Below are 26,066 nucleotides of genomic sequence, written 5' to 3' on the forward strand. Positions count from 1 at the left end.
CAAATTTTATGGCTCTGCCAACTCTAGCTGTCTGTGTTTGTTGACAACAAGCCAGAGAAAGTACAAAGGCCGACTTGACAAAACATTTTAAGCCAGGTCTGTGAGCAGTATGAACAGCATTGCCGTTGTTTCACGAGCTACAACTATGCCACTTGGTCATAATGACCCAGCAGGAAGGCTGAGAGAAGTCACCTCGCTCTGCCCAGAAGAGGGAATGAGCCATGTCATCTATTCACTTAGACCTTGTTAATGTCTTTCTAGAAAACTGGAGGCTTCTCAGGAGAGCCGGTAAACTCTTTCGTTACACTTGGTCCTAGGTCCATTCGCTCTCACATTTTTGTGAATGTCATTTCCAGTCCTAATTATTCTGATCCTGGTTACTTGAAGGTACACTATTTCAACATTCTGCACCCATACTGCAAATTCTCCATTTAATAATAAAGTCTGCTTTTATAAAATTTGAATTCTTATAGGAAGAGACATCCAATCTGATAAGCCTTGTTGTGACTTTTCAATGTGTCTTTAAAATACATTTGTATCTTACTGTGCTATGTAAAACATCCATAAAATAATGAATAGAAGTGATCCAGCAACGATTTTCAAACTTTTTAAATTTTAAATTGTTTCACATGATATACTTTGATTATATCATTTCTACTCCTCCAGCTGTTCCCAATTCCTCCCCTACCTCCCTACTTATTCCTGCCCCCCTGTCTCTCTCTCTCTCTCTTCTCTCTCTCTCTCTCTCTCTCTCTCTCTCAACTAAAGAAAAAAGAAAAAGAAAAACCAATGAAGTAAAAAGAAAAAAAAAAAGAAAAACAAACAGCATACACAACTAAACAAGCAGTCTGTTTTGTGTTGGCCAAGTACTCCTGGACATTGGCCCTGGTTGTGGCTGCTGTGCCCTGTGAAACTCTACTGGAGTTTCAAGCAATCAGCGGCAAATGGCTTCTAGGTTAGGGGGAACTTTGTGTCCACTTCTCCTTCTCAGTGCTGGTGTGAACCTGTGTGGCCCTGTGTGTGCTGTTACAGTCTGTGATTTCACAAGTTACACCACTAATTTTTAGAAACAATACTTTCAATGCTTCAGCAATTATGTATATGGTAACTCTAGATTTTGTTAGATACCTTCTACTGGATTAATAAAATGAATTTTTCTAGTTTTTAAGAGATTTTCTAATATATATGAATGGAGAAGTCTATTAATCTATATATTTTGCTGGAGCTTTCAAGTTCGTTATAAAATTGTTTCCATATTAATGCATTGAGTATTCTTTTGAATGTTTTTGTTTTAAGCCTTTATTTTATTTTAGATCAGTCAGTGAAATTGGAAGGGATGTTATAGAGTTTCTTCATGAGCTTCCCGTTCCCTTCATGCTCAGCCTCCCTCACCGTCAATATCACTTAGCAGAGCAGGACAGTTTTGCAACTTATGAACCCAGGTTAACACATCATCCCAAATGTCCCTTCTTTGCATTGGGGTCACAATTTATGTATATTTTGCAGGTTTGGAAAATATGTACCATATTTTCTGGCATATAAGATGACCCACACCTTTTTGTTGTTGTTGTTATTGTTGTTGTTGTTGTTGTTGTTTCTAGAGACATGGTTTCTCTGTGTAGCCTTGGCTGTCCTAGACTTGCTTTGTAGTCTAGGCTGGCCTCAAACTCACAGAGATCCACTTGCCTTTGCCTCCCGAATGCTGGTATTAAAGGTGCGCACCACCACACCTGGCCCCAACTTTAACTTTTCTAGTTAAAATATAGTTTGGAATATGCTCAGCATATAAGACTACCCCTCTTCCAAACTCCGTGTAGCTGTCATTATATACAATGTTGAGTAATTTTACTGTCCTAAACTACCCACTCTCATGCCTTCCTCATGCCCTGCATCTCAGCACCTTCTAATCTTTTCACTGTCCCCAATAGTTCTTCCTTCCAGCTGAAATAATGCAGCATGAAGCATTTCCAGAATGGCTTGATTTAGCTTACTAGGAGCATTTAAAGTTCACACCACGTCTTTTCATGATCTGAGGACTCATTTGGTCTTAGAGTTGAATAACTTTCCATTATCTGGATTTACTATAGTTTATCCACCGTGCAGCACTGTGATAAACCCATAAACCCACTGAATGACATCTTGGTTGCTCCCGAGATTCAGCAGTTATGATGAAACCATAAACATTTATGTCCAGGTCTTTAGGTGATCACAGTTTCTATCTCCTTCCAATAAGTACAGAGAATATAGTTGTGTGGTTGGGCAATGTATGTTGAGTGTGTTAAGAAGCTGGATACTGGCTTTCAAGTCAGCTGTACCATTCACATTGCCCCAGGATTGAAAGAGAATTCCAGAGCACCCACATCCACCAGCACTTGGTGTTGTCCGTGGTCCAGACTTTAGGCACTCTAACCTGCATATGATGGGGACTGCTATTTCAGAGTTTAACTGCCCATTGATCTCTGACTCTGTATTTCTCATTTGTCTCTTTCCCATCTGTAAATTATCTGTGGTAAGGTGTCCATAAATGTTATTAGTCTATCTTTAATGAAGTTGTTTATTATTTTCTTTTAAATCTTTTGTATATTCTTTACAATGTTCACTTATCAGATGTTTTTCTCTTTGCCTGCAATTTGTGGATTAAGATGTAAGTGTTCAGCTCGTTTCTGCTGCCATGTCTTTATTCTGCCATTATGGAATCTAACTCTCTGAAACGGTAAACCCCAAATTTGATTTTGTAAGTTGCTTTGGTCATAGTGTTTTATTACAACAATAGAAAAGTAAGATAAAAGCTGGTACCAGGATGTGGGCTATTGTTGTGACAGGCCTGGCCATGCTGGGGGTTCTGGGAGAATGCTTGGAGACTGTGGGATTTTGGACTAGGAAAGAGGCTGAATTGCTAAGTGGGGCTTATTGGGCCATCTTCATAGGATCTTGGAGAGCATAAGGCTGAGAGCCATGTGCACTGTGGAATCTCAGATCAAGTGGTTTCAGACAGAACAATATTAACATCTGAGCTAGAAAGCGGTCTAGTGGTATTTTAGCACAGAATGTAGTTGCTTTCTGTCCTTGCCCTAAGAATCTGCCTGAGCCTAAATTGGAAAGTACTGGATTTTCCCCCTTCCAGAGAAGATTTCAAAACAGCCAAATATTGACTCTGTCATATGGTTATTAGTAGCCCCTCTTATGCAGATCTACAATAAAGAAGAGCAAGTAAGGTGAAAGGAAATACAAAAAGTACTGTTTGAAGTAAAAAAAAGAACACAAGGAATTTAACGTTCCAACCAAGGCTTGTGGTGAAAGAGATGAGAAGAGTAAAGAAAGTCCTCATATGACGTGGAACAAAGGGGGCATTTCCTTCAGGCAAGATGCCACCCAGCTAAGCTTCCAACTCTCAAACAGAAAGGCCTAGGGTCCTTTCTGCTTCTACGAAGCAGCAGCAAAGGAGGCTTCCACAGATGTGATTCAGTGGAGCCAGGCTCCACCTCAAGTGGGAACTCACATTTGCCAGGGCTGCACCTACCTGATGGAAGAGCCCTCGACAGCCTCTGACGTCATACATAGAGTTACGGGATTTGGAGTTTCCCCCCTCTGGGTTTCAGTCTCGGCTTTGGTTCAGTATTTCTTCACCCCATTCCTCTCTTTTCTAATGGCAATGTATATTCCAGGCATATGTTGTAAGTGTGCAATTTGTTGTTTTGTTTTACAGGGGGTTACAATTAAGAAATTGTCTTGATCTCTGAAGAGACTTTAGACTTTTAAATTTTAATAAGACTATGATAGACTACGAGGCCCTTTGAAGTTGGACTAAACGCATTTTGCATTATGATGTGGCTACAAGACTATGGGGACCAAAGAGTATAATGTGGTGGTTTGAGTAACAACGGCCCACATAGACTCGTATATTTAAATACTTGGTCCCCAGCTGGTGGAACTGTTCAGGACGGATGAGGGTCATGACACTGTTGGGGGAGGTGAATCACTGGGGGTGGGCACTGAAGTTACAAAGAGTCAATGCCATTCTCTGTCTCTTTCTGCCTCTAACTTACAGATCAAGACATGAGCTCTTAGCTGTTCCAGCCACCGTGCCTGTGCTCTGCAATCCCCGACTCTAACCATCTGAATGGAAGCCCTAAATTAGATGCTTCCTTTTGTATTTGGTTATGGTGTTTTACAACAAGAGTAGAAAAGTAACTAAAATAAACAATATATGTACAGATTTGTTAATTTTAATCAATATTTTCAAATAGTCAACTTTAGGTGTGGATATCATTTTTATTTTACAATAATTCATGATCATTCCCTCCTCCTTTGATTTCATGAATTTTGTTCTGGGATTTTAAATTCTAAAGCTGGATACTGGCTTCCTGGTATTTCTTACTTATTTTCTAGTCCTCCTGTCACCACTTTTCTCCTTATATGTGCTGTTATGAGGAGCACATGTTCCTTCAACTATTAACGTTTTCTCCACTAACTGTTGAGGTATTTTAGTGTCTTTAAAATTCCACCCAGGTGACTTGTTGTTGATTTCTGTCTGGCATGGGTATGCCAATAGAACAGCTTGATGTTACTTAAATTCTTACAGAAGGAAATGCAAAATATGTTCAGAGTTGACATTGTTGCTGATTTTTTTATGGTCCATAAGTTTCCTTCCACTCTGAGGCTCTTGACACCAGCCATATCAAAGTATCCACTGCCAGATACAGTGTAGTGTTTAAGATGTGCACTATTGTGTGTTTCTTTCATTCATTCATACATTTTTATCACCATTGACTTCATTAGCCTTCCCTGACTTGGAAAGTAAAGCAAGATTAAAGAAATTATGGCATGTGCAGGGGAGAGACATGTGTGAGGATAGCATGACCCTTTGGTTCTTCAACCTGTACCTGGTATGTTTTCTGGTAAAGACAACTTGGACCCAGGTAAAATGTAACTAGGAACAAATCAGTGAAACAAAACAAAACAAAAATAAATGAAAGACCATTTCACTCATGACTAATGGGAAAGAACAGAATGAGTTATTTACTCTTCACCACAAACACGATGTCTGCAGTTACCAACAGTGGGCACCCTCTTATGACCCTCTAAGAAACATAGCTCTGAGTCTAAGCTTTTCTATTACTTGTGCATTTTTTTCCTCAGATTTTCTATGTTCTCTTTCTTAATGAAAACTTTTTTCTTCCTTGCCTTCTCTAAATGTCCAAATTCCCATGAACACTTCAGGGGATAAAGGATAAATACATATATGTACACATACATACCTATATACATATATACATACATACACAATACAGACAGACAGACACACAGACAGACATACTTACAAAGGAATGAGGCCAAGGTGGCGTGGTACCTATCCTGCCAACAAAGTACCTAACGTGCCAACAAGGTTCTATGAGGCTTCCCCCATCAGCCCAATCCCTATATTTTCCTCTGCTGAAGCTTGTTTAATGGTCCGGTATCTGCTAGAATTTTGCTTCTGTGCATTTATTACCTATTGGGAACAATAATCCCCAAGTCTATGAGAGCAAGTTTATTAACTGTGTTCTGCACAGCTCCTAATGCTTTGGAGTTTTGCAGTCCAATGTTCTATCAACTTCTGAGTGGTGTATTAAAATGTCTGTAACTGTTTGTGTCCCATAATTCTGACAGAATACTGTTTATTTTTGAAGTATCTTACTAGAAAAAAAATTAAAAACAGACTTTTTCTATGACTTTGATGAACCATGTACCCTGTTAATAATATGCTACCTCTTCATCTTTAGCAATATTGCTTCCCTGACAGCAACATGGTGAAACCTGCATTTTAACCAACTCAGCTTTTCCCAGACATATCTTTTTTTTCATCTTTGATTTCAGTTTCTTGCACCTCATATTTTAACTCTTTCTGTTGCAAGAATCACATAGATGCTTTTTATTTTGCAATACTTGTTTCTTAATCTGGAGAGTTAAGTTCATTTACATAGCCTGGATTTCTCTCTAATTTCTTAATTTATGCTCTTTCTCCACCCCCTGGTTTTCCTGTTTCTTCTTGCTGCCTTCTTTGAAGATGACATTTTATTCTCCTATTTTAATTTCAGTGACTCCTACTTTAAGTTTATATGTTACTGCTGTTGAGTTAGTTAGCATTTTCTCATTTTAACATGATGTGTTACAGTGTGACTGGTTTATACCATAATTTTAATTGAGTAGACAGCTTTACCATTGTCCTGTGGTCACCATTTCTTGTTGCCTTGCATTCTCTTGGAGGGGGGGGTCATTGTTTCACCTCCCATAATCATAGCCTTTTTATGTAGGAAACAGCTCTCATCTATGTCTAAATATGGCAATGCACCCTTCCTGAAAGATGAATTCTCTGAGATTATAATTAAAGTTTGTCAGTAATTCTTGCTCAGAATTTTTAGCATGACTTTCTACTGGATTCTGGCTTCTTTTATTGCTGGTAAGATATCAGGTTAAAGTCCCCTCCTCCCTGACAATTTTTCCCCTTTATTTCTTTCTGTTTACACCTACTGGCCTTTGCAGTATAAAGATTTCTTTGTGTAAAGTCTGTATTTCCCTACTACAGTAGCCAACACCAAGGTATTCCTGATGTTGCCCTAGAATTTAGAGACTCCTCTCCCATAGAAAACAAGGGCAGGCTCTGTGTGACAAGAAGAATACTGTAAAATACTGGACTAGTGGCATCAAAGAATAGGTCTTACAAGGCAGGTAGCTTGTCCAAGGCTGCCTGGAGGGCACAGTCTGGTGGAAGCCAGCTGTCTCATCATGCAGACATCCAACCAATTCTATGAAAAGGCTCATGTGGAGAATGAAGGCCTCCAACAGACAACCAGCATCAACTTGCAACCCTGATAGATCGGGGCCTCTGCCCTGGCTGGTCTGCAGCCCTCCGTTGCCTCCATCTACTTCTAACTAGAGTGTCATGAGTGATCTTAAGTCATATCAGGGTTAATATTAGTCATCAACCCAATAAGACGTGGAATGACCCAGGATACAGGCCTGTGGACATGCCTGTCAAGGATTGTTTAGATTAGGTTAGCCCCTGGTGTGTCTGTGAGGCATTATCTTGATTAGTTAACTAAGATGGGGAAAGCCATGCTAACCGGTGGACAAATAGAAAGAGGCTAGGAGCTGATGACAATCAGTCAGTGTCCTGCACCTCCTGACTGAGCACTAAGGTGGCCAGCAGCCACAAGCTCCCACTGCCCTCTCACTGTGAGCCAAATCAACCCCTTCTCAAGTGGCTTTTGTCATGCACTTGGGTCATAGCAAAACTGAAAGCAGCTGATACAACCAGTCCACTTCCAAAGACCCAACTCGCAGAGCCTGTAAGATCATAAACGGTTATTATTATTTTAAATTATTTTTAGAGTGGCATGGTAGAAATGGATTGCAAACAAGTACAAATTGTCCTAGTGTAGCTATGTTGGTGTTTCTTTACCTCATGATTAGAGTGTTTGTGTGTGTGTGTGTGTGTGTGTGTGTGTGTGTGTGTGTGTGTGTGTGTGTGTGAGCAATTAGAGATATGTGCATCATGGTATGTGTGTGGATGTCAAGGGCAACTTGTAGGAGTGAGTTCTCTCCTTCTGCCACATGAGTCCTGGGGATGAGACTCAAGACAGTCACCAGGGTCGGCGGTACCAGCCATCTTTTACCCAGCTGTTAGGTTTTTTAAAATGCTTTTTTTTAAAACCCCACCCTCTATATTATTTTTGTCTTTGACACTAATCAAACATCTTTCTCGCTGTATTCTCCGAATTTCATTTTTATTTTTAGTTTCAATTTTTAAGTCTGTTACATTCTCACTAATTAGTCAAAATTTAAGTCCCTGATGTCTCTTTTTGTGACAGAAAAATCTTCTATTTGGCATTCAAAATTCATTATTCTAACAGAGAAATAATTGACAGGTAATAAAGCACACAGCCCTTTGGTGTACCATCCACTGAGTTTGATGCAGATTAAATTCCTATAATCACAGCTGCCACCATATCAAACAGGCACTCGCAGTATCTAGGGAACTTGCTGTGGACTTCTTTCCCCACAAACCTTGAGACAACCATTATTTTAACTTTGCCATCTGTTCTAGCACTTTGGTCAGTGAGACCATGAGAAGGCACTCTTGTGTGTGGCTTCTTTTGTTCAACAGAGTTGTTTGCTGCAGTAACTCATCTGTCCCCGTATGACCGAGAAGCATTCAGTGGGGGGGGGGGGGGTGTGACTGACCAAGTATGTGCAGCTGAAGATGGCTACTTGGGCTAATTCTACTTTGGGAACACTAGGAACAAAGGTGTTTTGAACAATCATATATAATAGTTTTCAACAATGAGATTTCAACTATTGTGAATAAATACCACGTGTGATTTTCACCTTAGAGCAGGTTGAATGCTTTCGCCCTGTGAGAAACTGAGCAGTTATTCTTCAGAATGAGCTACACTTTTCTTCTCACACTAGAAATGTGTGAGAATGTCCTCACCAACGCTTTTTTATTCTTTCGTCATATTAATTGTAGTGACTATGGAGTGGCATATTTGGGGGTTTTACATTAAAGTTTCTTGATGACTGGATAGAGCTAAGTAGTCCTTCCCATGTCTGCTTTAATGAAATGTGTGTACAAAGTTTTTTACTATTTAAAAAATATAGTTGCTGTTTTTTTTATTATTAATGAGTTGAGGGAGTTCATTATATATTGTAGAGACAAGATTGTTGTTACCATTTTATGCCATGACTATATGCTTTCCTGGCAGTTTATTCTGGTAATCAACATTTTCCAATTTTTATAAGGTCTAATTAATTATTTTGTTCTCTTTTAATATTAATACTACTTGTCTTCTAGAAAATCCATGCCTACCCCAAGCTGTTATAATTTGATATCTCTGAATGACTGATAGGTCTATGACCCATGTAGAGTTAATTTTTGCACGTAGTATTAGTTAGGAATGAGGGTGTTTTCCTTTTGTCACATGTGGCTATTGTCCAGTGGTGGCATGAGTGTCTTTTCAAGGGCCGAATCTTATTCTTTTACTAATTGCACAAGTCTGTCTTTCCACTCCTATCTACTAGCTTAAGTTACGTCTCCGTCCTTACACCAACATTTCATCACATGACTATAATCACTGTAGCTTTGTAATAAGACTTGATGCCAGAAAGTATAGGTCTCTTTGGTTTGTTCTTCTTTTACAGAGGAGCTACAAAGTCTTCTTAACATTCTATATTTGCACGTACATTTTAGAAGAAAAATCTCCTTTCTAAAACTTGTCTGCTCCGGTTTTGACTGCATTGACATTGACTCTATAAATCAATTTTTTAAAAAGTGGACATCTTTTGCTTTATACACTATTACTTCCTACAAATCATAAATTTACATGAACATTATAATTTAAATATTTTTATTAATATTTTATGCTTTTCAGGGAAGAATTATAAATTTTATGTAACATATTTTATTATTTTTTACAATGATGATATTATTTTAAAATAATATTTTATAATTTTGGTGTTGTGATATTTTATTTCATTTTGCACTCTTATCATTACTATGTTAAAAAAAGGAATTTTACTTGTTTATTGATTTTATGGCAACAATGCCTCATTTACTCATTCTATGTACTTTCTTTGATGGATTCTTTAGACTTCTTTAAACACATAATACTTCTTTAGATAATAATATATAAATAAAATAAATAATATTAATAAAATACCTGAATGAATTATTTTAAAAAATTAAAAATTAAAAATACATAAAAACTTATGCTGTATTTAAAAAAAACAGACAATTCATTTGATTTTCTGATTTAGGGTCTTTTGTTGCCCTTTTTTTTGGTTTACTTCATTTGCTAAAGCCTATTAAATGCAAACATTATAAGATCAAATAATTTCTTTTTGTTCTCAATCTAATACAAAAATGTCCAATATCACATATTAGGTATGGCATTAACTAAATGTTTAATCCTTATTCCTCATATACTGAGGCATAATCTCAGTAAACACCTGCATGGTAATTTTAAAATTTTAAAATGAGGGTCTCTCCTAGCCCCTTATTCAGGGCTTACATATTTATTTATTTTTATTACTCTCTAATGCCTTCACACATTATACATAAACTAGTCACATCAGGATGGTCCAATACCAACGGCAGCTTCTCCACCATTAATAAAAACTTCAGTTGTATATTTAATTATTTTCATCTTATTTTCTCAGTAGACATTTTATTTATTAGGTCTTTCTCCAAACTTCTTAGGTTTTGTTTTGTTTTTTGAAAGTCTCAAGGCACTTTCATATCTACTTCTGCTCTTTATTCTTTTGGCAACTAATGCCATGGTAGTTAGTATTTTTTCTCATACATTTGTTATTAATATACTTTTACCATGAGCTTGCCTTTCCTGGAACTTCACCTCCAAGAGTTCTTTGTGTCCTGGGTGACAGCGTAGTCTCTTAAAAAGAATATGCAGCAATGCTTAGGAACGTGGGCATGGTTCCAACATGAATCCATTTTCATTTACATTTTTTTGCTTAGATTTTTCCACTAGGAGCAGCTTGTAGCCAAGAATTCTTAGAATAAACTTTTTTCATTACTCCCCCATAAGCTAACGATGAGAAAAGCATGCCTGTTTGCGTGAACTGTCTTTATAACTCTGATATCTATTTAACCTGTGGGGTTCCTGCAGTGGTACAGAGTTCTCCAGCTTACTTTCCCACAATGCTCAGATCTAAAGTTTGGTTTCCTGTTCCTTGATGACACAGCCACTAAATCAAACATTTAGGTCATTTAGAATTTGTTGGGACACACAGCTTCCATGATAGCACTGAGGTCTGAACCTAGGGTTTTGCTCACATGAGGCAACTGGTGTGCATCTTGAGGCCTTTGATGAGCAATCTCCATGCACTACTGTTCTATCTTCTCTTCAGCCCCACAGGAACTCCTCTGTTGTCTAAGAAATTCACTGATGCATTACTAACACTCTTTTTTCAATGTCTCATCTGATATTTTCAAACATTTGGTGGTTAAAGTAATTTAGAATATCTAGTTTAAAATGTCATTGGTAATGGAAAGCCCATAATTGAGTTATTAAATACCTAATATCACTGTTTATCTTGTTGGCTGATAAATGAGAAGGCTGGATAATGATGGCAAATAGGGAGGCACTGCCATCTAGTCTCGTAAATACTAAATGTGCTATTTGAAGATCTGGAAAAACAACTATGAAAAGTAAGAGATAAATTTAATAAACAGTCTTCAGCCCTCATGATAGTTTTTCTTTCTTCTAGAATATTCCGGGAGTTTCTCTAAAGAGCTGTGGAAGGCATAGTCAATGCACAAATTGTGAGTAGAAGTGATTGAAGCCTTGTGTTCATACCTTACCAGTTCTGAAAGCTGTCTTTCATGGATGAAATAAAGCTTGAATGGACCAAAATGAGTCTTGGAAGGGAGCCAGGTTTCACATGAAAGGGCTCTTATTTTACTTCATAGGGGAAAAAATCTCTTAGAAATTAAACATCACAAATTTAATCACTTGGGCTAACTTTGACAATTATACAAATTAAACCTATCTTGTCCATTCTTGAATAGATTCACTGTTAAAGTTCAAGCATAGCACCTGCATATAATAACCGATCAGTAAGTAATATTATTTCCTTACATTAAAACCCTGAGGTAACAATATCTTTGGGGAGTTCAGGTATGGCTTGATGTCTTGGAAGAGCTATTGAAACAAACTCTGGAAAGCCCCTTTGGGTTCCCATCCTGTTGGTTTTCCTCCTGAGGTCCAACGTGCCTCAGTTTTCCCTTAGCTCGTTCATCAAGTTCTATGAACATCTCACTGAAAGAAGTTTATGTGACAGCCTTTATGATCATGTGGGCCGGGCAACAGGTTCCTATTGGGAACTAATGGACCACAGACAGATATAGCGAGGAGAGCCAATCCTCACTGAGCCTCTAGTCTCATAGATTCTGAACACTCACTGCCAATAAGAACAACTAGAAAGGTTTCAAAATAGCTGCTGATAGTGACATGTTTTCTGCTCTTCCTATTTGGAAAGTGGATGCCTTGAGACAGAAATCACACTAACTTCTCTGATCCTCACAAGGCAATTCCTATATGTGACACCAAACACAACAAAGTTAAAATGATTAAGCAATACTAACAAATCCTAAAACCGTTCTGTGATGTGAATCTTTGGGAAGAGTTGCAGATATGGGTGAAATATTGGGCCAAAAAAATATTTATGTAGTTCCTGGAGAAATGGCTCAGAGGTTAAGAGCACTGGCTGCTCTTGCAAAAAAAAACCTGGGTCAGCATTTAGCATTTATATTGCAGCCCACAGCTGTCTGTAACTGCAGTTCCAATGTATTGGACACCCATTAATGGCTCTTCAGGCACAAGAAATAAATGCAGTACACATACACACATGAAGGAAAATCATTCATACACATAACACTTAAATAGAATGTATGCATAGCATTTCTCACAGTATTAAGGATGAGAAATTCAAGGGCCACATCCCACAGAGTAAAAACAGAGGCTGCACCAAAACTAGAAATAGATCACAGCTACAGTGCAACTTTGTTGCAGCAATATCTCACATGATACTATGAGCAAGAACACTTGCCTTACCAATTTAAGATAGCCATCAGCATCCAGAATTAAGTTTTCTGGTTTCAGGTCTCTGTAGATGATGCCCAGTCGGTGCAGGTAATCAAATGCTTCTGTCACACAAGCGACGCAGAATTTGGAGGTGGGCTCATCAAAGCTGCCTCTGCAATGACATTGTTTTTCCTCTTAATACTCTGAATATGGCTTTGGTGTTGTCCTAGCATCTATATAGTATTATAATTTACATGTTATCAGTGTGTGTGTGTGTGTGTGTGTGTGTGTGTGTGTGTGTGTGTGTGATGGGACACATGTGAAAGTGAGGTGTCAATCTTTGTTTTACCCCTAATTTAAAACAACTCATGGTTTTGTTGGTTGCTACTATCATGTTAGCTAACCACCAAACTTCCAATTATTCTATCTACTGTCTCCCAGTATGAACTTGGGGTATACATGAATGTCACCATACTTGGCTTTACGTGGTTCTGGGGACTCAAACTTGGGTCATGATTCATGTGTACTCAGCAGTTTACCTAGTGAGTCATCTCCCCAGCCTATGGCAATGAGGTTTTTTAAAATATCATTAACATTAAAATATATTTTAAATGCCAAGGGCTACATATAGATCATAAAGAAGTTGATAGGAACACTTTATAAAAACCACAGCAATTTCTCTTAAAAACATCCACATTTATGCATTTCTTTCTGATTACCACATATTATCATACAAAACAAAAAAAGAATTTTACACATTGAAGACATATTCTGGAAATAAGCAACTATTTCAATGAAAGATAGACCAAGACTTGTATAATTTATCATTTGATGAAAAATGATTCAAGTGGTCACTTCAATTTTTGTCTACGTATCATAAACCAGTAACCCTAAGAGAAAGTGAGCCATACCACTTGCTATTTGGGCACTCTTTGATCTTTTATTAAAGTTGCTCTATATAAGGATGCTACCTAGTTTTATACATGTTGCTCTTGGTTTTTTGTTTTTCTAATGTGGTGATGATTCATCATATTTTATAATCAAAGGGTGTGTCTTTGGAGAGAAAACTCAGTTTGATTCCTGAAAACTCAGCTTTCTTCACTCTCCTAAACAGCCATGCCTCAAAGATGGATTTGCTACCCATTATTAGGGTTGTTCTTGGGGCAAGCATAGTGCCTAACAAATAACAGCAATACTCTTTTCAGCAGACATGGATTTATAAGAAGATTTATGCACTGGGGTACCACTTCCGCAACCATCTCGAATGTCTCCTGTTATGAGCCAACACACTCTTAATACAACATTCATCCACTTACAGTGTCATGCAGCCAGGGCTGAGAAACGCTGTGCCAAAGAAGATTATCCAAGAGTTTCCCTCTCAATAACTGCCATGTTCTAGTGCAGTCCACCCTCTCATTCCTTTTTTATTGGGGGGGGCCTTGTCTTCTCACTTTCTGATGCTCAAAGGTCCAGAGCTTTTCTGCTTGCCTTTCCCACCCCTCTGCCCTTCCCAGGCCTTGTCATCTTTAGAGCACCCTCTTATTTACCACTTCCTTACAAATATGCAACTGCTCTGCAATTAGTTAACCTTTATGTGAGTGGGATATCTTAATATCACCCTCTTTCTTCAGGTAAACTCTAAACTTATTTTTCTAAAGTTTATGCTTTTATAGCCGCTTGCATAGACAATCCTATGTTGTCTAGGAAACAGCCAAACTTAAACCATTGTGCCTTCTCCATAGAAGCTTCTTTGCGCCTTTGTAATTATGACCGTATGAAAATCACTTCTCTGATAAGATCAAACCTTTGTAGACATCTGACTCTGATTTGCTTGGTTGAGGACCTAATCACGCCCCATAACATCCCCTTTTGAGTATTTTGACTCTGAGTTGACACACAAGGCCTGTCTCCTACTATCCGTACGCCCTTTAGCCCATATCCTAGGGATGACAATTACATTAGAATTCATGATACCTCTGTAATGTCAGACAACAAAATACAGTGATTACTACCCTGTTATATGTACTGGAAATGTTTTCCTATAATCCTGTCCTAGTATCATCCTCATAACCCAGCCCAGATGTGAGTCGATAAGAATTATTGCTTACAGACTTTTTTTTCATTACCTGTCCCTTAATATACTCCACAGCTCCCCACCTAAGCAGGCCTCCAGAAGCATGTACACATATTTATTGTCCTTGAAAGTGCGATACAATCTGTAAAGATGGACGGAAATACATGATTAGAAATGCAGTTCCTAACCTCTTTGAAGCTGGTTAAGCAATAATTAGTCCCATTTCCACATAGATATCCAATGGCTTAGCTGTGCAGGGTTTCTCACCAAACCATCTTTGGTCATTCCTATCATGTTGGATCATTCCCTGACTCTGCCTGCAGACTGAACTTCCTCATCTCCATTTCACTGTCAAAGTTCTACCATTCTTAAAAGGCTGAGCACCAGGGCCACATTTATTATAAGGTGGCTCATTACCCCACCTATCAAATAGGACCTCTCCTTCCTCCCCAACGCCACAAGCCTGTGCATGTATCACCTAAAAATGTGCTTTGCATCACAGTCCTTTATAGTCATGTTGTATGCCTCCTAACTGGGTAGCTAGTATTGGAAATAGACTAGGAGAGAAAAATGTTTACGTAGTAAGGCTGGTAGAGAATGACTTGGCCAGGACACCTAGAGGCAGGGAGAAGCCTGGGTGAGGGGGCTTATTGTATGATCTAGTTTCAATAAAGACCCACCTCTAAGGAGCTCTGCTACCCTTGCGTAACACCTGGAAATTAGATGGTGAGTAAAATGGTTCTGGTAATTAAAAATGACATTTGAGAAGGACAAAGATTCTCTGATTAACTGTGGTGAGAATTTTTGGTTTCTTTAAAAACAGAGAAATGGTATGGGAATGTGTTTTTGCTTTAGTCCCGAGCATGGGACATGGGGCTGCTTCAGATTGTCCACAATAGCTGAGTATGATTTGTCTCCTGCTCTGGCAGGGGTGTGATTTTTGCCAGCTGAAGATAGTTTACATTTGGAATTCTGGGGACCTTCATGGACTAAATAAATGTCTGAGCCCCAAGAAGGGATGCTGTTGCTGTTCCTGCTGGTTGCTGCTGATGCTGGTGGTTGGTTTGCTCCTGATGCTGTTGCTATTGCTGCTGGTTACTGTTTGTTAGAAACTGAATATCCTGTCTGTGAAGATCAATGCTGTAAGGAACTTGATATCCTTACTTATCAGAAACTAGTCTAATGATACTGATACTCTCTCTCCCCCTCTAACCTTCTTTCTCTTCTACCTAATGTTGGGGGGTTGGAAGAGTGGAGAAGGGTGGTAAATAAAACAATCTAATAAAGTAATCAAAAAGTCCTCAAAGCTGGGTAAGAGAGCTTCAGACCTTGAGTGCTGTGCCTGGGCAGTATTCTATATTCAACATCAGCATGGGTGAAAACATTTCATGGTGTTCAAGTTCAAGAAGAGCCTGTTTCGGGGGTTGGACAGATGGCTAGGTAATTACAGCACTTACTGCCCTCACAAAATACCTAGGTTCAGTTCCCAGCACCAACTTGGAATTTGCTAGCTGCCTATAATGCCAGCTCCAGGGTATCCTTCGCCCTCTTTTTGCCCTTCATGGCCACTAGCCATACATGTAGTACACACACATATATGTAAATGGATACTCTTACACATAAAATGAAAACAAGAAAAGAAGAAGAAGAAGAAGAAGAAGAAGAAGAAGAAGAAGAAGAAGAAGAAGAAGAAGAAGAAAGAAGAGGAGAGGAGGAGGAAAATGGCGGAAGGAATGGAAAGAGGAGGGAGGGGGAGTCAAAGTCTCTTTTCTTAGCTGCAGTATACCAAGAGGGAAGCAGCCAGGAGAGCTGCTAGATAATGCACAAACGCAGGGACTGAAGTAAGTGGTATCTTTAGAGGTTGGACATGGGGGCATACATTTATAATCATAACAGGAAGATTTCTCTGAGTTCAGAGTTGTCCTGGGCCACATACTTAGTACCAGGCTAGTCAGGGAATAAAAATGTTTCCGAGTGTGCACTTCAAATAGCCAGGTTGGAGGCCACATGGCACACCTATTTGCTCATCAGTTATACAATCACAGCTTCTTGTGTTTACATATAAATTAATGAGATTTATATATTGATTTTATGTTGTTTATATATTACTGTTGATGAGCATTTACTGGGAAAGACAAATGTACATTCCTGGTTCACTTCCCCCATAACAGACCAGTGATGTAAATGTGATGACCTCAGCACCCTTCTCTAAGTCTCAGAGTCCCTCAAGTGTAAATCTCACAGCACAGTAAAGTCTTCCCACATATTATTCCAAATACCATTATTACTATACTGTGAGCCAAGCATTTTGCAAAAAGCTGGTATTATAAAAACAAATGTAACCCTAAGCTGCCCATCACTGTTCATTAGTGCAATATTAATTTTGAAAGAGAATTATGGGAAAATATAAATATAATTGAATGACTATTGTTAGCATTGCCTGGAGTCAGATTTATTTATTTATTTATCTATCTATCTATCTATCTATCTATCTATCTATTTATTTATTTATTTTTGAAGATTCTCTCAAGGCATTTGGTCTTTCCTATAGGCTGCACATCACCAGAAGTCACTGAAACTACAAGTAGAGATCTTTAAAGAGAAAATGAAATTTTAAAGTTGCTTATATCAGTAGCCCATAAACACACAAATGGAAGGGGTGATGGCTTATGTAGTATCTCATCCAATCTGCTAACAAGTACAGAGAGAAAAGGAATAGCCGTTAGGAGATGGTTACTTTGAAGCTTTGAACACCTAGGACTAGGTTCTCCTTTTGTAACTTTGTACCGGATCGCCCCTCCCTGCAGGCGTTTATCATCCACCCACACACAGCTGTAGCTATGGGTTCACATTTCCTTCTTCCCAAATTATACATTAGCATTGGAGAGAGTAATCGGCTGCAGCTCTTTTATAATACCCCTCCCCACATACACACACGTGTGTATACATTAACAAGATTTCCCTAGAATAAAAGCAATTGGAAACTCCTACCCAAGACCCCACAGAAGAATTCAGAGCCATGCTTCCTGGAATGCCAAGTGCTCACTTACTTCACGATGAAAGGAGAACACAGCTCCTCCAGGATCCTCTTTTCTGAGTAGACGTGTTCTTGCTGCTTAGTGTCAACAATGTGCTTCTTCTTTATACACTTCATAGCAAAAGCAACGTTCTCATTTTTAACTTTAACCTTCGTGAGGAGTGGAAAGACTCTCATATAATTGGCAGTATGTAATATAACATGTTAATTAAAGAGTTAAATTGTTTTACATTTAAAGAGTCTATAACCATTCAGCCACTTATTCCTCTAGAATGAATTTCCATATAGTTTTAAATACTTTCAATCATTTTCAAAATACTTCCTATAATTTAGTTCTAAAACTTTTGTACTGAAATTGGAAAGCGAATTTTGATTAAATTTTATTGATAGAAATCTTCAGTTTTGCCTTTGTAACACAAACAACTTTGATAAGAATCTCCAAAGCTTCTTATTTCTTGATATTCATCTCTAATTTTCAAAGAAACTCACTTCAAATTCTGTGTCTGCCCTATTCAGTGGACAGCCTACTAATTCATTGAGGTCATTTAAGTTTAAATTAATTAAAAGTAGAAATGCATTTCCTTGATTGTATTAAGCACATTTCCAAAACTCAAAAGGCACAAAAGGTGATAGGAGCACAGGTCCATTGGGGTAGAAATTGGTATTGGAAAGTAAGCAAAGATTTTCTTGGCATGCAAAAATAACTCTACCTTAAAAGGAAATCAAGATAGAAAACAACTATTTTTTTTGATAGATATAAAAATCCATAAGCAGGCAATACTGGATAGTGAATGGAAAATACTGCATCTCCTATTTTGATCATATTGACCATTGATAATTCTATGGATTTTAGATAAGTGGAGAATTTCTGCTTCAGTTATGATTATCTAGGAAAGCAGATCTCAGCACTGTCAAATGAATCCTTCAGCTGTGTTCTTTGGTGAAAAGTACCAGGGCAGAAGACTATCTACATAGAGCATAAGACCCATTACAAATATTCGTTGCCCTGTTAGCAAAATGTTTTTCTCTTCATCCATCAGAGATGAAGTGTCGGTGGATGTAAAATGCTCTGTTGCAGCCTGTAGCAACATTACACAGCTGCTCATGCCCAGCCATCCTGCACACCAAGGCATCAACATAGCTCCTGGAGGTCACTGCACAGTGAATTGTTAAAAATCATCTGAGCAAAGAAAGGCTTGGTGATTGCCAGGGGCTCAGAGCCATCTGCACCCAAGAAGAGCACAGTTTCTTTGGAACACTTGATTGGACACAGGAGTTCTGCTACTTCTTGGGAGCTGATTATTAAGCACAGACACTAGTGACTTGGAAGATAACTGAAATAGAGCTACAGCTCCCAGCTGCCTGTTGAGTGCTGTGGAAGGCTGCTCTTCAGATATTCTTTTGCATTCATCCTCTTTCCTTTTTCTCTGATGGGAAATTTTAAACAACCCCCCCCAAAAAAAAAACAGTAATGAGAGCCAAACTTAGACATAGAGGTAGGGTTGCTTAAGGAATATGACTCTAATAATATAATATAATATAATATAATATAAATACTACTTTGGTATATCTGTCGGCCATATTGTCCTTTCCTTTAGTGTACAGAGATGCTGTGTTTTGATTGTACACATCTATGTGTATGTAATTTATTTCTAAGAAATATATGTTTTATATTTCATAATCCTTCAGAATGCTTACTTGGTTCATTTTCCAATAACTACTATCAAGAACAATTCATCACAGGATGTGACATCAGAGAGCATCTAATTACTATTTCCAAGCACAAATAGAAACTTTTGCTTGCTCTGGTTCAAAACACTTTTTACGATAGCAATAACAACTCGAATATTCCTCCAACATAAGCTGGAATATAAAATAAAACAAAACAAAAAGTCAAAATGCTTCTCTCAGATGCTTGAAACGTAAACCCCTTACAAGCTCCACTCTTCCGAACCCACCAACGCCCAGTGTTGCGATAATCTCAAGGTTCTGGAATGGGGAGGTTGAGGAGAATCTGGCCACCTTCTCTTTCAGCTGAATCATCTCCAGAGAAAGGGCTTTGGACAACTTCCAGTTAGACATGGAGCGCCTGAAGAGAGAAGGGAGAGGTCACACACACACACGGATGCACGCATGCGCACACACACACCCTGAGCTATGCTGGTACCCTGCCGATCACAAACTCTTCTCATGCTGCCTATCAGTTGATAGGGACGTGTTTGGTCCTATCTGGGGAGAAAAGCAATAGGATCTAAGGCACATGATACTTAAGAGCCAGACAAAAGTGCAACAATTGCAATGAGAATAAAATGGAGGGATTTTATAGCATATGAAACACATCTCAGGAAAGCCTTGAATCAGTGACCCGGGACAGGAGTGAGTGGAAGCTCACAAAACCAGTCACATTCTCTGTGATTGCCAGAAAGTCACACAGAGAACTTTTGCTGTTTGTCAGCAAAGCTTTTCATGCCTTATGCAGAACACCTGCACTATGACACATGAGTACACTTCTTACTTTACACCTGAGCATTGTTGCTCATAAATACCTGTTTTGTCTTCTAATTAAATCTTACTGTTCTGAGTTCTATATGGGTAAACTGTTAATATAAAAGACATATGCTCAAAAATTGCAGATGCATATTTTAAAGAAAAATATCCTTCAACTCTAAATTTAGTCTTCCTAGAAATTTTGAGAGCACCTCTCCAGGAGCCTGTCTCATGAATAGAAGCTTCAGCTTTCACTAATAATGCCTTGAGCAAAGTCTGGGGTTAGGAGAGTGGGAGGATCCACATTGATGGGGCCCTGGGTTCAATTCTCAGCACAAAAATATTACAATAAAAATGTAATTGCTTCATCAAGTAATTATCGTTTAACAAAAGTTCCCCATTAAAAAAAAACATTTATACCCTGCACAAAACTCAAGACCCAGTGCATCAAAGACCTCAACACAAAACCAGATACACTAAATCTAATAGAATAGAAAGTAGGGAAGGACCTTGAACTCACTGACACAGGAGACAACTTCCTGACCAGAACACCAATAGCTCAGGCTCTAAGAGTAACAATGAATAAATGGGACTTCATAAAACTGAAAAGCTTCTGCAAAGCAAAGGGCACTGTCAACAGAATAAAATGGTAGCCTACAGAATGGAAAAAGATCCTTATCAATCCTACACAGACAGATGGCTAATATCAAAAATATATAAAGAACTCAAGAAATTAAACACCAACAAACCAAATAATCCAACTGGAAAATGGGGTACAGACTTTAAACAGAGAATTCTCAACAGAGAAGTCCCTAATTGCCAAGAAGCACTTAGAGAAATGCTCAACATCCTTAGCCGTCATGGAAATGTAAATCAAAACAACTCTGAGATTCCATCTTATACTCATGAGAATGGCTAAGACAAAAAATTCAAAGAACAGCATCTGATGGTGAGGATGCCAAGCAAGGGGCACACTCCTCCATTGCTAGTGGGAGTGCAAACTTGTTCAACCACTGTGGAAATCAATCTGAAGGTTTCTCAGAAACTTGGGAATAGATCTACACCAAGACCTAGCTATACCACTCTTGGGCATATACCCAAAAGATGCTCCACCATACAAAAAGGACATTTGCTCAACCATCTTCAAAGTAGTTTTATTCATAATAGCCAGAAACTGGAAATAACCCAGCTGTCTCTCAGCCTAAGAATGGATAAAGAAAATGTGGTACATTTACACAATGGAATATTACCCAGCTATTAAAGATAAAGACATGCAATTTGTAGACAAATGAATCGAAATAGGAAAGAGCATCCTGAGTGAAGTAACCCAGACTCAGAAAGACACGCATAGTATGTACTCACTTACAAGTGTATATTAGCCATAAAGTACTGGCTAACCATGCTACAATCTGCAGACCCAAAGAAGCCAAAGAGGGTCCAAGGGAAGATGCATGAATCTCACTCAGAACAGAAAATAAAATAGACATCTGAAGTAGATGGAGGGAGGGAACTGGGTGAGAGAGGAGTGGGGAGGGTATTGGGGTGGAGAACATGGGAGGGTGGGGGGAAGAACTGGGAGAGAGAGTGGAAATTGGTCCAGGGGAAGCATCTCTGGGATAGGAAAGTTTCCCAGGAATTTATGTCGTACCTGTAGGTGAGACTCCTAGCAGCAGGGGTTAAGAAGCCTGAAGCCACCACCTCCTGTAACCAGATGGGATTTCCAGTAGAGGGAGGGGGACACCAACCCATCCCTAAAACTTTAGACCCAAAATTTGTCTTGCCTACCAGATGTGTAGGGATAAAGATGGAACAGAGATGGAGGGAATGACCAACTCATGACTGGCCCTATTTGAGGCCCACCCCATGGGAGAGAGCCAACCCCTGACACTATCCATAATACTCTGCTGTGCTTGCAGACAGGAGCCTAGAATAACTGTCTTCTGAGAGGCTTCATTCAGAAGCTGATGGAAACAGACACAGAGACCCACAGCCAAACAATAGGCTGAGCTCGGGAGTTCTGTGTAAGAATGTGAGGGAAAAAAAATAGAAGGAGCTGGAAGGGTCAAGGACACCAAAACAAAAACAAAAAACAAACAAACAAAACAAAAAAAAACCCTACAGAGTAAACTAACCTGGGCCCTTGTGGGCTCACAGAGACTGAACCCCGTCAACCAAAGAGCATACATAGACCCTCCCCCCTACACATGTGTAGCAGATGTGCAGCTTGGTCATCATGTAGGCCCCTTCTGTTGCCTGCCACTGGATCCCTTTCCCCTAGCTGGGCTGCCCTGTCAGGCCCCAGTGGGAGTGGGTGCACTTAGTCATGCTGCAACTTGAGGTGCCAGGGTGGTTGATATCCCTTGGGGCCTCCTCCTCTCTGAGAAGAATGAGAGGAGGGAAGGCAGGAGGGAGCATGAGGATGGGACTGGAGGAAAGGAGGGAGAGGCTGAGATCAGGCTCTAAAGAGATTAAATAAAACTAACAAACAAACCAGTACTATTACTAGATCTGGAGTAGTCTACTCAACCCCCCCCCACACACACTCATAAATACATCCTTGAAATTTTTTGAAAAAAAAAATCAAATTATAATCCTGCTCTTTCACTATAACCATGTCCTTATTGACCTAGGTCTCCATTCTAAGACATTCCCGCTACCAGGAAATTTCTCTCACAAATCCCTACTCAACACTCAAAGTTTTCAGTTTCTTCATTCTAGAGTTGAAGCGGTGTCTCTAGAAACTTCTAGTGGGAACACATGGGGAGTCACTCTACAGGGAATTGCACCCTACATCTGTTGCCACAGGCAGAGAAAACCCCGGTGTCACTTACTTTGCATGTCTTTTTTCATCATCACGGTTCAGGTTGGCCACATATCCCTCGAGGTATTTTTGGAGCTCTTGAAATGTCCCGACAGTTTGGTTGAATGTTCTAAACCAAATAAGACAAAATGGTCTGTCGTGATGGTATTGAGGCAATCCAACACTCTTTATTCCCATTTCTCTGTTTTTTCTATGTTTATGCGGGGGAATACACATACATGTGACCACCTAACCTTAGGTGACATTATTCAGGAGCTGTCCAACTTCATTTGGACAAGGTCTCATTCTGGCTAGGCTAAGCTAAGTATCTAGTTAGCCCCAGAGACACGACTCTCTCCACCTCCCTCATGGTGGGGTTACAAGCATGTATCCCCATGTCTAAATTTTTTATGTGGATTCTGAGGACAGAATGCAAGTCCTTGTGGTTGCATGGCAAGCACTTTATTGGCTAAGGCATGCCCAAACCCAATAGTCTTCTTAAATGCACACACACACACACACACACACACACACACACACACACACACACAAGCTGGGTGTTTGTTTTAGCTTTTAAATTGCTGTTCAGTAAGTTGTGAAATATTAAAGTTTCTATAGCTGTGACTAGTTATTGGAAAGTCTGTAGCTGATCCCTTCTGTTATTGACACACAGGGACTGTCAGTAAGGTAGCACTTTCTATGCACCTCTGCCTGGCTGCTTCCCAGTTTCCTCAGCTACGACACTGTAGCTGTAACTTCAAACAAGCTGTACTCATCAGGTAGTAGACCCTAACCATTTGAGATATATCCCTACAGTCCATGGTGAAGACGCCACCAGGGAGCTTGGCCAGTTTTTGTTGTTGTTGTTGTTGTTGTTGTTGTTGTTGTTGTTGTTTTTTAGAGCTTTTACCTTACTGTTATTTCACACATTTTCTCACAATTTCAAAATAGGAAAGGCAACTCAAACTATATTCTTCTGACACTATAGTCAAAAAGTTTGTTTTAAATTGTGAAATAAGGAGAAAGAAATACGGATCTATAGATTTTTTTTCTGTCACTCTGTTTTAGTGTAGGCATGGTACCCATCTGATGAGCACTTCTTGTGGGCCAAGGACTGTGGCAGATGCTGGCTCCACAGTCACAATGTAGAAATGACAATGCTTCTGTGTTCCTGTGGGGTTTACAGGAAGTTGGTAAGACAGGTGCTAAATAAACTAAACTGTGAGAATCAATATGCTAAAAGTCTATAGAGTGCCTGAGTGGTTCTATCGCTGTAAGATCTAATCTATTCCTTAAGCTGACAGTGTTATTTTATTTGTCAGTATTTGAAATTTTCCATGATTAAAAAGTATCTTCCCAGTGTTCCAGTATTCCTTAATATTCTTTCCAGGGCTTCTCATCTATGATTCCATGTTCAGTAAATGCTGCAGACAATTAACCCCTGGCTATATTCCACTGTTAGTCCCTGGCATTTTACTGATTTTCTTAATATTTCATAGGAATATGTCTTATTTCTTTTACAGCAGTAGGGCTTTACACAGACAATGGCTCAGCTTTGGTTTATGTAAGTTGGGGTCTTTGAATCGACTGCATAACCAGGGAAAGTTTAACTGATTAATGAATGGTCCAAGAAGCCAGGTTAAAGTGGGTTTTGAAGTAGCGAGGGCTACAAAATGAGGCTTTATTTTAAAAGAGTAAGCTAAGAGTGATATCAATATTGGTTCATATCATTAAATATTACTATAGATGGCCCCACCTCTCGGAAATGATAGCTTGTCCACGACTATTTTTTTACTTCACAGGAAGAGTCTGGCTTGGGAGATGCTTCAAAAGTTAGCAGCACTCGCTGCCTTTGTAAAGGACCCTGATTTGTTCCCAAACCAGTGTCAGGTGGATCACAACAACCCTGTAGCTCCAGCTCCAGGGAGCTGAAGCTCTTTCTGTCTCCTTGGGTACTTGCACTCACATGGCACACCCACAGACACATAACTAAACCCATAAAAGCACTAACACACTGATTTCCCCCAAAAGACACATCATTTAAATCAGTCCATTGCTGGTAATTGTGTATCAACTTTACACACAAAATATTTAGCCTGCCGGCATCTGCCACTGCAGAGATAGATTCTGATCAGAAGGCCTGGTTCCTCCTCATGAATTTTAATAGGATGTACTTGCGGCTGAACATCGGCCAGCATTTCTAAGTGGCGACAAATGTGAAAACAGAAAGGACCTCGAAGTAACAGAAGCCAAGTCTTCGACAGGAACAGGTGCCTGCCTTTTCCGACATCAGGGTACTCACTCTCGATCTATCACAAGGCATGCGACATCATTTTCTTCGGCAATTATATTGGCCGATCTGACATCATCGCTGTAGATGAAAAAGGGGAAGTCAGCTTTCACCACAATTACAAGTTAAAAGTCTAGTTTTGCTGGGGAACTTTCAACCTTATGTGAGTTCACACCCACCAGCTAAACTGTCCAAACACTATAGTGTTTTTGTTTTTAATAACATGGTATTTTATATCTAACCTTTTAAGAAGTGGATTTGAAATGTGTCCCAATAAAGGTTATGTACACAAAGAATTCGGGGAAGATAATTATACTGCGAGCACAGAAGAATCACCAACTGTGATGTGGAATCTCATTGTGTCACAGTCAGGATAGAACTGCTCTCCCCCATCAAAGGAGAATTGCTAATGAACAAGGAGGCAGCACAGGAACCAACTGATCAGAGAAAAATCCTGCCCAGCACCATACAATAAACCAGTTAAAATGGAATCCAGGCGTGTGTTTACAGAGCCACGTCAACAGATTAACTGAATACTGAAATATTTTCATGTCACAGGAAATAAAATGGATATTTATCCTCAGCAAAGTCTCTGACATTAGTATCTGTTGATGATGACTCACAGCATAATTAGCACTGCTAGCTTTGTTGTATGTAATGAGTATTGACTCTTGCCGTGGAGCTTTTGGATATAATGAGCCACAGGCAATGTAATTGTCTAAGTCACTATTGATGGGTCTAGCATCAGGGAAAGTATTTTCTCAGTGGCCTTGACTTACATATTAATTTTCTTCCTC

General features: G+C 39.2%; 1 protein-coding gene across 3 annotated transcripts in view; it reads right to left on the reverse strand.

The window, feature by feature from the left end:
• Positions 1-26,066, reverse strand: part of PRKG2 (protein kinase cGMP-dependent 2) — a 100,833-nt gene that overhangs the window by 21,809 nt on the left and 52,958 nt on the right. For 2 of the 3 annotated variants that reach the window (XM_084758722.1, XM_084758723.1), the window contains exons 9-14: positions 25,282-25,350; positions 23,011-23,109; positions 19,628-19,781; positions 17,706-17,842; positions 14,708-14,797; positions 12,612-12,753 (exon numbers count right to left, since the gene is read on the reverse strand). In XM_084758722.1, coding sequence (XP_084614848.1) covers positions 12,612-12,753; positions 14,708-14,797; positions 17,706-17,842; positions 19,628-19,781; positions 23,011-23,109; positions 25,282-25,350 — 691 coding nt within the window. Of the gene's footprint in view, positions 1-12,611; positions 12,754-14,707; positions 14,798-17,705; positions 17,843-19,627; positions 19,782-23,010; positions 23,110-25,281; positions 25,351-26,066 lie in introns of those variants that run through there. The other variant, XM_084758724.1, reaches the window with a different exon arrangement.

The sequence above is a fragment of the Acomys minous genome (genome assembly GCF_964271855.1).
Source record: "Acomys minous genome assembly, chromosome: 15".
NCBI lineage: Eukaryota > Metazoa > Chordata > Mammalia > Rodentia > Muridae > Acomys > Acomys minous.